The sequence below is a fragment of the Leopardus geoffroyi genome, chromosome B2, assembly GCF_018350155.1.
Source record: "Leopardus geoffroyi isolate Oge1 chromosome B2, O.geoffroyi_Oge1_pat1.0, whole genome shotgun sequence".
NCBI lineage: Eukaryota > Metazoa > Chordata > Mammalia > Carnivora > Felidae > Leopardus > Leopardus geoffroyi.
In genome coordinates, this window is record NC_059332.1 from 95,901,708 (window position 1) to 95,913,975 (window position 12,268).

Sequence of the window (12,268 nt, forward strand, 5' to 3'; positions counted from 1 at the left end):
TCAACCAGCTTCAATTCTAGCACTCAAAGGATCCGACTCATATGAATAACATGAAATTTAAATGTTTCTTTTCTCTAATTGCTTTATGTCTAAAAAAATTATTATAACATCCAACAGTTAATTCACCATATAAACACAATCTAATGTTTACAGAGCAAAGGAGAAAAAAGGTGAATGCACCATCTCTTTTTACTTTTTGTAAAAACCATTGTTTTTTATAAAGCATATATCAATAGAGCAATATAATTGTTTTGAGTGAGCAAGCATGTGCGAGAGGGGGAGAGGGAGAGAGAATCTTAAGCAGGGTCCAAGCTCAGCACGGAGCCCAAACTGGGCTCGATCCCACAACCTGAGATCATGACCTGAACCAAAATCAACTGACTGAGCCACCCAGGCGCCCCTAGGGCACTGTAACTTTAACTTAGACCACCTAAGTGGGGTCTATAATTACGTCTAGTCTCAGTTGTTATCTTCCAACATGCTAATGAAACAAACAGACCACTTAGCTCCTCAATGCTTTTCCCACATTTCTGTCATCACTGAAAATCTTCTGCACATTTGTGAGAGAGAAGTAGAAAAAAATTGGCTAGTCCCTCAGCAAACAGAGTATGGAAATTTTAGAAGAGTGCTTTAGACCAAATATTACACTTAGTAACCAGCCCCTGGGTAGCTGGTGAAGGAGTCTACTTCTTTGGTGGCCACGTGGTATGTATGACCTGGTCACTCCTTTTCATCTAATTTCTGCTCGTCTTTTAAGACTCAGCTCAGAATACGGAAGGGCAATTCCAGGCGCTTCCTAATATTCTTTGCGTGTCTCCATTCCTGCACACACCACATCCGGGCATCTTTCTGCCCACTCCAACTGTAGTCAAGTCTCCTGAAAGCACGAACTATGTCTCATACGTCTTACTATAGCCAGTGCCAGCAGACAGTATGATGCAAAGGAACTGACTGATAACGAATGAAATACATAACATCAAATGGAAACCAAAAGTTAAATGGTAGTTGGGAAGGGTCTCAAAGAGTTAAAAAAACCCCCGGGAAACAGCAGAAATGGAAATGGAAAAAGGTAAGTGGCTACGGGATGGTCCTTGTTGGTAAGAGAGATGTGGGGAAACGACTGATTTGCCACAGAATGTAAATAAGCCTTTACCTACACATACACTCCACTTGTACAATATCACATATGAATTCAGGATTAAACCAGCCCAAGTGTGACAGAGTACTGATCAACTGGAACCCTGAAATAAATTTAGAAAAGTAAAAATAGACATTTTCATTCTCATAAGCCTAACTGACTAGGTTCTTCTATTTCACCTTAGAAAACTGGGAAATAAATTATGATTGGACAAAGCTTATAGGTGTTTTGTATTCCCCAAAGTAAAAGAATAAAAGCTATATTTTTAAATTTTTGTTATTTTTTTGTAAGTTGTCTTTAATTAATGAAGAAAGAAATATTTCACTTCAGGTCTGGTACCGTGGCTTAGCCCTGAGTCATTTTAACTACCGCTGACACCACAAAAAAATTTTTACCTGAGCTCACCTTTGGTTATTTCCTGTTACCTCTAATTTGGCTAACTCTTGTAGCCACGTACAAAACAAAACAAAAAAAGAAACACACAAAGCAGCTCATCATTAGTTACTCCACGAGAACAATGACCTAAAGCACATCCTCACAAATATTAGTACACTCTACTTTCATATGATGAAATAAGGCAAAATTCCTTCATGCATGAATCACTTGCTGTAAGGAGCAGTAGACAATGGTGCCACATTAACATTTATGAAGCACTTTCTCTTTTCGTCATGTGATGACAGCCAGTTCTTATCCACACACACCCAGTCTTAGAGTCTTTCGCTTTCAACTTAAGTCGAGGGCAGGTGTTTCAAAATGCTTCCCATTTGACAGACAATACCACAGGTGGACTGAACCAGACAGTAAACAGTTCTTTACTGAAACAGTGACTTGGTGTTTTGGATACTCCCCACAGATCCTGAAATGACAGTTATTTTCCAATATGAGCTTACCAAAGGAAGAGGCAAATAAAAGTTTTTCCAAAGATAAGATACTGGTGTTAGAAACGTGGCCTCCCCTGGTGTGAAAGGTACTATCAAAAGTACCTCAAAAGTACAGATGCTGTTTATATCATTTCAATGAAGTGTGTGTATAGTGTGTGTGTGTGCGCACTCCAATCGGTGTAAGCACGTGACAGCTGGGAAGAAACCTGTCACAAAGATATCCACCTGTAACATCTGAAATTGCCTAAGAGGCAGGTCTGTGGATTAGAGTTGTGAGTGTGGCTATCTCACTGGCCCCTTCAAAAAATGTAAGGGGAAATCACACCGTGTACTCTCTAGGGATGGATGTGCAGGTTGGGCAGGCACAAATTTAGGAGAGAATAAAGAGCCTTTAAAAGAATAAAACGACCTCACAAATTTGTGCTGGGTCACGCTAATCTTGTACGTGTTGTTGTGATCCAGATGTAGGAATGGCAAAAGAGCACGGAGGTGCATTTCGACAGAGTACACCAGCTCAAAGCACGTGACTGCTGTTCATTTTCTTGCCTGAATGTCAGAGCCACCATTTTAAGAAGTTTAAGAGGAAAAGTGGCTGGAATTATACACAGGAGCGCTAAAATAACAACATAGACAAAATGACAACAGAAGCTCAGGTTCCTAAGATCCTACCAGTAAATACGCTGTAAGCAAGCAAGATGAGATATTAAAACATAAATCATAGGATAAAGAGGGAAAAAGCAAACATTTCAGAATGCTATTTTAAACTAAATAAAAAAGTTAAAAGGTTGGAAAAGTGAAAATGAAAACAAATGGAAGCAGAGAAAAGCAGAAAAACTAGTAAACCAGGAGAAGGAGACTTCGAGTTCTAAACCTAGTTCTGCCACTAAGTAGCCAAGAGACCCTCAGCTACTCATCTAAGAAATCAAGAGCCTGGGGGCACCTGGGTGGCTCAGTCGGTTAAATGTCCAGCTCTTGATTTTGGCACAGGTCATGGTCTCACAGTTCTTGAGATTTAACCCCACACTGGGCTCAGCGCTGAGTGTGGAGCCTGCTTGGGATTCTCCCTCTCCCTCTGTGTGTCCCTCCCCGGCTCGCAAGCTCTCTCTCAAAATAAATAATCATTAAAAAAAGAAAAGAAGTCAAGAGCCTGAACTACATTAACTTTAAGGTTTGATAATTGAAGATTCTTTAAAGATGTCAAATACAAAATTAACACCCAACTAATCTTCTTCCTGCTTTCCTCTAGAAAAAGCTTTCATCACTCTGTGTCTTTGTTAATTGTGCTGCTGGCTAGGGCACATACTGCAGTAGAACAGCCTTCTACCAAGGTTTTGAGTTTCTTTGTGATGTTCTCACTCAGAAGTCAAGGATCTTATAAAGAAGTAAATTCTAAATGACATAATGTTTTTCAAAGTGGACTGCCAAAAAGTATCTAAGAAAAGAACAGCAAGGTAGACATTTCAATATTAAATTTTAAATTTCAATTGCTCTTTTTTTAAAAACCGAAGAAGAGTTGACATACAATATTATATGGGTTTCAGGTGTACAACAGTGATTCAACATTTACATACATCATGAAATGATCACTATGTAAGTCTAGGTACCATCTGCCACCATATAAAGTAATTTCAATTGCTCTTAGTTGATACAAGCATTTTTCACTGTTCTTTAAAACACTACAAAGTACTAAAAAAGAATGAAAAATACAGTACAGAGAAATGAATAACTGAAAGCCAATGTTTGCAGTGGGGGCAGGTATGAGGTATATGAATTCCATTTCTGTCAGCAATAAAAATGATTAGCATTTTAATTGTACTTCAAATAGAAAAACTAATCTATATTCCCAAATCTTCAAGAATGTGGAAAAACAGACAGTAAACAGATTAAAAAAAACAAAAAACAAAAAAACAATCCTTATAGCATGGAGAAAATGAAACAGAACGGTAAGGTTATTCCTGAATCAATAAAAGTTACTGGGAATTTCTCAGTGAAAATTTCTGTAACCTGAGTTCAAAAGAATAAGTTTAATAAACAAAATTATTTAACTGAAGGTAATACATAAAAACTTTAATAGGGATCCATCAAAATTAAATTCTTTTACTTTTCTTTCTTTTTTTTTTTTTTTTTAGGTAAGTATACTCTTTTAAAATGTCTTTATTTATTTATTTATTTACTTATTTACTTACTTATTTATTTATTTTGAGAGAGAGTGTGTGAGTAGGAAAGGGGCAGAGACAGAGGGAGACAGAGAACGAATCCCAAGCAGGTTCCACACTGCTAGTGCAGAGCCCCATGCAGGGCTTGACTCACCAACCATGAGAACATGACCTGAGCTGAAATCAAGAGTTTGACGCTTAATTGACTGAGCCACTTAGGTGCCCCTACTTTTAGTTTTCAAAAGAAAATTAAGCCATGTCACAGACTAGGAGAAAATAATTGCAAATCATACGTGTGATAAAGATTTGTATCCAGGGGCTCTCTCTCTCTCTCAAAATAAATAAACTTAAAAAAATTAAAAAAAAATAAAGCTTTGTATCCAAAATATATAAATAACTCTCAGAACTCAGTAATAAGATGAAAAATCCAGGGAAAAAATGAGAAAGGAATCTGAATAAACATTTCACCAAATACATCCACAAATAATAATAAGCACATGAAAACACACTCAACATCATTAGTCATTAGGGAAATAAAAAATAAAACCAAGAGATACCTCTACACAACCACTAGGATGGCTAGAAGACAAAAAAATATATGCTGGCGAGGATGTGAAGCAGGTAATACTGTAAAATGATGCAGCCACTTTGCCAATGTTTAGCAGTTTCTTACAAAATTAAACACAGACCTACCTACCGCATGACCTAGCAATTCCACTCCTAGGAATCCAACCCAAGAAAAATAAAGACGTATGTCCACACAAAGACACGTATGCAAATGTTCATAGCAGCGTTATTCAGAAGAGTGAAAAGCTGGAAACAATCCAGATGCCCATCAATCAGTGAATGAATAAACAAAATATATATATACCCAATCAAATATTATTCAGCAATATAAAAAGGAAAAACTACTGATATATGCTACAATATGGATGAAACCCCAAAACACTACACTAAATGAAAAAAAACAGTTGCAATTTTGTATGATTGCATTTATGCAAATATCCAGAAGAGGTAAATTACAGAGACAGAAAACAGACCAGGAGTTGTCTACAACTGGCAGTGGGAAAAGAGATCAGCTGCAAAGAAGCATAAAGGAATTTTTGGAAGTGATAGAAATATTTTAAAACTAGATTATGGTGATGGCTGTTCAACTTACAAATGTATTAAAACTAAAAATTGAAGAGCCAAAAAACTATTTAACTGAAACTCTTAGTGACGACTAAAATTATACACCAATAAAGATAGATTATGATTCTGCAACAGTATTATAATAAAGTTAATGTTAATTATGCCATGATTTAATGATCCTAAATAGTGTTTCAGGTAACGACACAAAGAACAATTCAGTACATGAAATACCGAGTAAACTTTGTTACCTTGGCACTAGAGATACGAGGATGTGTAAGACACCATCAAACGTTCTGGACTGCATAGTCTAGTAGAGCACAGTGATGACAGATGATATAGTATGACCTTATACAATAATATTTATAACCTCTTACACCAATGAAACTTTTTTACCTTCGACAATTTTGAGTACCAGTCAATGATCTTTCTCATCAATCCTTTCTGGTACTGGTTCTGATGATATTTTAGATGCCCCTCTTCCCCCTTGCTGTTGACCACTCGTGCATTTTAATTTTTAAGTTTATTTATTTATTTTGAGAGACAGAGCGTGTGCATGAGGGAGGGGCAGAAAAAGAGGGAGAGAGAACCCCAAGCAGACTTTGGCTCCCAGCAGGGAGCCTGAGGTGGGGCTCAATCCTACCAAGTGTGAGATCATGAGCTGAGCTGAAATAAGAGTCCAACGTTGATTGAGCCACGCAGGTGCTCCAGCATTCGTGCATTTTAGAAGAACTGATAACACACAGGAATGCCAGGGATGGCAAACACATTTGGTTAAGGAAAATAGTTGCATTCACACACCAAATGACTTATTCTGAGTTCCATATTCGTTGTTTAGTCATTTAGGTTGAAATATCAACATTTCCCTAGTCCCACTCTGTTTCCAATTCTAGTTGTTAGGCAAACTATTTCCTTAGACACTACATGCTTCTTGAACTGTGTGATAAGAGTTATTAGTCATGTAAGTAATACTATAATCATCCCAACTTTGAATAAATATGTTAATAAGAAACATACCATTATCCACTGAAGTTATACTGTTATAATAATAGTAATATACTTATAAATGCCTTACCTCTTTCCATAAGGGATACAAAGTAGCAAGCTTTAAATTTTTCTACATGATAAATATAAGTCTGTGTAACATATTAACAAGTATAATAATAGTCCACTGAAATTTCCCCTTTAGCTTGGTAACCAATTGCTTGGTTGCAAGTCATTATTCAATAACAGGGTGATGATCAAATTACGGTACACTGATATGAAGGACCACAGTGCCATTAAAAAAAAATAGCTTTAGAGAATTTTTAATGACTGAAACTATGCTCATGTTCTGTTAGGTGAAAGATACAGCAGGACATACAATTTTACGCACACACATGCACATCCCTCTCAAATACTCTAGTGTCCATACACATGTGTGTGTCAACTGTGGTCTCCAGGGGTAGGGGGATGATAGCATTTATTATTTTTTTACTTCTGCACTTTCTTTGCATTCCTTATATTGCAATTAAGAAAACAGAATTCAGTAATTTTGCTATTTTTCCTTTGCCTACAGGAAAATAATTTTAACCTACGTTACAAAATGAGGACTATGAAATAGGACAAGTTCTCAATCGCACATGTGAAATGTCAACGTCAAAGAGAACAATGCTGAGTGAAACTTTAGGAAGTGGCAGAAAATTCAAATAAAATGCTTATCCATTATTCAGTATTTTGAACTTTAAATTCTCAACCAAAGGTAAGAAAATTTTTTTACCATCTCTTGTTCCTAGAGAATGAAGAAACACAATGTAAAATTTAAAACAGTATTTACCAGAACTGAAGCTAGAAATGAAAGACCCAGGGCACCAGAGATGCGGTAAGAGAGTGTGTGATGTCAGGGAGTAATTTAAAAGCAGAGATAGTCAATTCCTTACTTTGTTAGTGTCAAAAATACATAAAGTAATAAATTAAACATTAAGTGATTCTGTTTCAAAAGACTGTTCCCTTACAAGATAATGAAAACATTTTCCTGAAGGAACCAGGAAACGTGATTTATAAATGCAGAATGCTTATGTTACACCTCAGTCATAAAGAGACATGAAAGAAACGTGTTAGTGCTGCTGACTGTGTTACCTTCAGGAGCCACTGCAGAAGGACAAACGTCTTTGAGGAGATCACCTAGCGTGTGCAATTGTCCATCTGCAGCCACAGGACGAAAAAGCTTCTGAATGAAAGGTCGTTCAGTCGTTGTCTATTTGAAAAATGAAAACAGAATTCAAACATTTACATCTTTGTTGCTGTGAATTACAAATTTATAGATCAGAAATTGCAAGCTGCCATCAGATGCCTTCTGATATAGTGTAATCAGAAGCATATGACATCACCAATGTGGTAATATCACCAGAAATGTTTAACACAACCTCAAGTAAATCTAATCGTGAGGAAGCAATCGGACAAATCCAAAATGTTTGACATTCTAAAGATACTGGGCCAGAGGGGCGCCTGGGTGGCTCAGTCTGCTGAGCGTTCAACTTCAGCTCAGGTCATGATCTCACGGTTTGTGAGTTCCAGACCCACGTAGGGCTCCATGCTGACAGCTCAGAGCCTGGAGCCTGCTTCAGATTCTGTGTTTCCTCCTCTCTCTGCCCTTCCCATGCTCATGCTCTGTCTCTCTCTGTCTCTCAATAATAAATAAACGTTTAAAAAAAATTTTTAAAAAAAGGACAACTGGCTTCAACTCTTCAAATAAGTCAAAGGCAAAACACATCAATACGAAAAGATTAAAAAGGATTGGCAAGATATAACAACTAAGTACAAAAAATAAATCTTGAGTGAATACTGTATTGGAGGGGAAAAATCAGCTATAAAAGACATTTTTGGAATAACTGGGGAAATACAGAATGAACATCAGATAATATTACTGAATTAATGTCAAATTCTTAGATGTGATCATGGTTATAAGGACAATATCCTTTAAGAAATTCATGCTCACATATTCAGGGATGAGGTGCCAAGCTGTCTGAAACATATATTCAAATGGTTGAGAGAGAACGAAGAGAGAGAGAGAGAGAGTGTGTGAGACAGAGCATGCACAAATGTAGGAAAATGTTAACTACTGGTGAATCTAGGTGGAGGGTATATGGGCTTAGTTGTGATAGTATTTTAATTTTTATGTATGTTTGAAAATTCTCAAGAAACACACTCATAAAGAGAGAACTGATGGTAGCCAGAGGGATGGGGGGCAAAATGGGTGAAGGGGAGCAGGAGACACAGGCTTCCAGTTATGGAATGAATAAGTCACCGGGATGAAAGTTACGGCATAGGGAATATAGTCAGTGGAACTGAAACAGCATTGTGTAGTGACAGATGGTAGCTATGGCTGTGGTGAGCACAGCATAAAGTATAGACTTGTCTAATCGCTATGCTGTATGCCTGAAATTAATGTAACACAGTGTATCAACTATATATACTTCTATTAAAAAAATTAAAAACAGGGGTGCTAGTGTGGCTCAGTCGGTTGAGCGTCCGACTTCAGCTGAGGTTGTGATCTCATGATTTGTGGGTCTGAGCCCTGCATCAGGCTCTCTGCTGTCAGCACAGAGCCCGCTTGGGATCCTCTGTCCCCCCTCTCTCTGCCCCTCCTCCACTTACGCTCTCTCTCAAAAATAAAATAAAATCACTTAGTAAAAAAAAAAATTTTTAATAAATCAGAACCCCAAAAAATTTCAAAATAGCAGATAAAGAATATCCTCTGACTGGGGCGCCTGGGTGGCGCAGTCGGTTAGGCGTCCGACTTCAGCCAGGTCACGATCTCGCGGTCCGTGAGTTCGAGCCCCGCGTCAGGTTCTGGGCTGGTGGCTCAGAGCCTGGAGCCTGTTTCCGATTCTGTGTCTCCCTCTCTCTCTGCCCCTCCCCCGTTCATGCTCTGTCTCTCTCTGTCCCAAAAATAAATAAACGTTAAAAAAAAAAAAAAAAAAAAAGAATATCCTCTGACAACTGTTATTACCACTATGTTATAATTTACTGCTAATAATTTCAATGTATTGCCCACTTTTAAAACTAAGTTTCATTTCTCTTTTTTTTTAATGTTTTATTTATTTCTGAGAGACAGCCTGCGCAAGCGAGGGAGGGGCAGAAAGAGAGAGGGAAGACAGCATCTGAAGTAGGCTCTAGGCTTTGAGCTGTCAGAACAGAGCCTGACGCGGGGTTTGAACCCACAAATGTGAGATCATGACCTGAGTGAAGTCAGATGCTTAACCGACTGGGCCACCAAGGTGCCTGGGTGGTTTCATTTTTCTACGCTGCCGCTATAAGGGGCACAACAACAATGAGGAAAGCCTCATCATGACACAGAGTGCAGAGGCCCTGGAATCACCCCATCTGAATAGCACTATCACTTATGTGCTAAGTGATTCTGCCCCTGGGTTTCTTTGGAACATTGGGACATTTGGTATCTCTTAAGTTTGTTATAGAAATGAGTTAAGAATTAGGGGCGCCTGGGTGGCGCAGTCGGTTAAGTGTCCGACTTCAGCCAGGTCACGATCTCACGGTCCGTGAGTTCGAGCCCCGCGTCAGGCTCTGGGCTGATGGCTCAGAGCCTGGAGCCTGTTTCCGATTCTGTGTCTCCCTCTCTCTCTGCCCCTCCCCCGTTCATGCTCTGTCTCTCTCTGTCCCAAAAATAAATAAACGTTGAAAAAAAAAAAATTTAAAAAAAAGAATTAGCCAAGCACACAGAGACACACACAGAATGAATGAATGAATGAATGAATGAATGAATGAATGTTAAAGAGAATAAATACCTCTCCCCTTAACTGTTATTTCATTTTAAGATGGTAAGTTTTTACTTTAAGTTTCCAGGGGTGAAAAATCATAAAAACATACAAAAGAATAAGTTTGTAAGTAAATATACTCATATTTACATACAGTGCTTTCTAAAAAAATTACTTCAAATACCTAACCATTAAAGACATTAAACCATTAAAAACCAAGTTTGCTTGTTTTTTAATCACAGAGGTATATCTCAATTTCTTCAACATAACTATTATAAATTTGGTTAAAAAAACATCTGTTTTTAAGTGTGGATATTAAACTAAAATGTATGAAAAAACAGGCACGGTATATAGCATGTGAGCTACCTTTCCCAGCTTTATACTGTGTATTTAGTGGATACATAATAAATGTTAAAAATTATATTCCAATAACAGTTAAGTATCTGTGGCAATGAAAAAAAACCTCGATAATTGGTAAGAATCTTGATAATTAATATGCACTGACTATAATGCAATTCACTTCACTAATTGAACTCTTTCTGGATTTTTCTAAAAGTATGACTGGTATCCTTCAATTTAAGAAGCACATACATTTCACACAAGATGAAACTGAGAACAATATCATGTAAAATCAAGGATTAACTATGTGAAAATAATAAGGGTTAGGGGAGTTCAAAGAATAAATAAATGAATAGAGGGCTGTAGTAATAATTTAAAATAGCCACTACTCACTTAGGGCTTTCTATCTTCCAGGCGATGGAGAGGCTTTTAAGACTTTTTAGCAAAGGAAGTGACGTGACCAAAGAGGCTTTTTCTCAAGACTAATGGAAAGCAGCACTGTGTACGGTGACTTGGAAGAGGGGTGAGAGGCTGTCTGAATAACGCGAGCCTATGTGATGACAACTGGGGCTGGGTCAGGACGATACCCTCAATTAATAAAAATAAAGTTAAAATGTATCATCCCCAGTCTGATCTGAAAATACTAAGATTTTCAGCAAAGTCAAAAAACATTTTCAGGGTTCATTCACCCCCTACTTGGTGACCTAATTGTGAAGTGGTTAGCTATAATAATACATATTATAACAACCTGAAAATAATATACTTTTTAAAAGGCCCCAAGGGGGCTTAGCGAGATATTAAAAAAAATGAAGTGTTCTCCACTCCTATTCCTAGGGAAATGGCCTTCTCTTACCTCTTCTCTTAACCTCTCTTACCTACTTCTCTTACCTCTCCTCTTTCTACTCTCCCAAATCTGAGCAGTTATAATAAAGGTATGACTTCAACAACCTTTATAATGGTGTTTTTTGCTTGGTGGAGGGGTGGGGGATGGGGAAGGCCTTGTACTATTACCATACTCTAAGTAAACTCTGTAGAATAGCAACTAAGAAAACTCTCATCAAAGTAAAGTGATATTTCTCACGTAACAAAAACCTTACTTTAAAAGAATAATTCCCCAAAATACCTCAATCAAAAAATCTAATAAATATCTTCTGTTTAATATTCATTAGACTGCCTTTATATTGTTATTCTTTAAAATCTAGTATTCTAAAAAAGAACAGTTAAGTGAGTAAGTTACAACAAAGATCATGAAAACGACTTAATTTCGGGAGTTACTGTCCCTTAAAACAAAAGCCCCTCACAGAATTCGCTCATGCATTCAAGTACAATACAAAGGTTCTGAAGGACAATCAGTATGCAGGGCAGATTCATGCAAATTTCTTAGCAGATCTCATTAAACCTAAGTTGAAGTTCAGCAGAGAAGACTAAATTATGCTAGAGTATTTAAAAGCTATCTTCCTTCTGAATACAGACAGAATTTTAAAAATACAAAAAACTCCACAAACATGAATTCTGCAAACTTTGATTTAGTGTACATAAAACTGGATGATGCTAACGATATCCACATTACCTGAATCTTAGCCTCACAAGAAAGCCACTACAACAGGAATATAATACAATGCTTACTTAATCTAGCCATTTATTTATAAATATGCAAACTACTTCAGTGACTTCCAAGAAGCAGTATTGTTTGTTCTCTTGTAAGAAATAATATGACTTCATAAAGTCACCTTTGACTTTGAACATACTTCAAAAAATGTGTATGTTACTCATTTCTTAAATACACCAAATAGAATATAAAATTGGGGTGCTACTGGCTGGCTGCTCCCCATCCTTCCCCTACTCATAAATGAAATAATAACTTTTCCTGTA

The 12,268-nt window shown here is 37.2% G+C and overlaps 1 protein-coding gene across 3 annotated transcripts in view; it reads right to left on the reverse strand.

The window, feature by feature from the left end:
* The window catches only part of ATG5 (autophagy related 5), a 131,491-nt gene that overhangs the window by 12,050 nt on the left and 107,173 nt on the right, over positions 1 to 12,268 (reverse strand). For all 3 annotated transcript variants that reach the window (XM_045499178.1, XM_045499176.1, XM_045499177.1), the window contains one exon: positions 7,422 to 7,539. In XM_045499178.1, the coding sequence (XP_045355134.1) occupies positions 7,422 to 7,539 (118 nt within the window). The remainder of the gene's footprint in view (positions 1 to 7,421; positions 7,540 to 12,268) is intronic.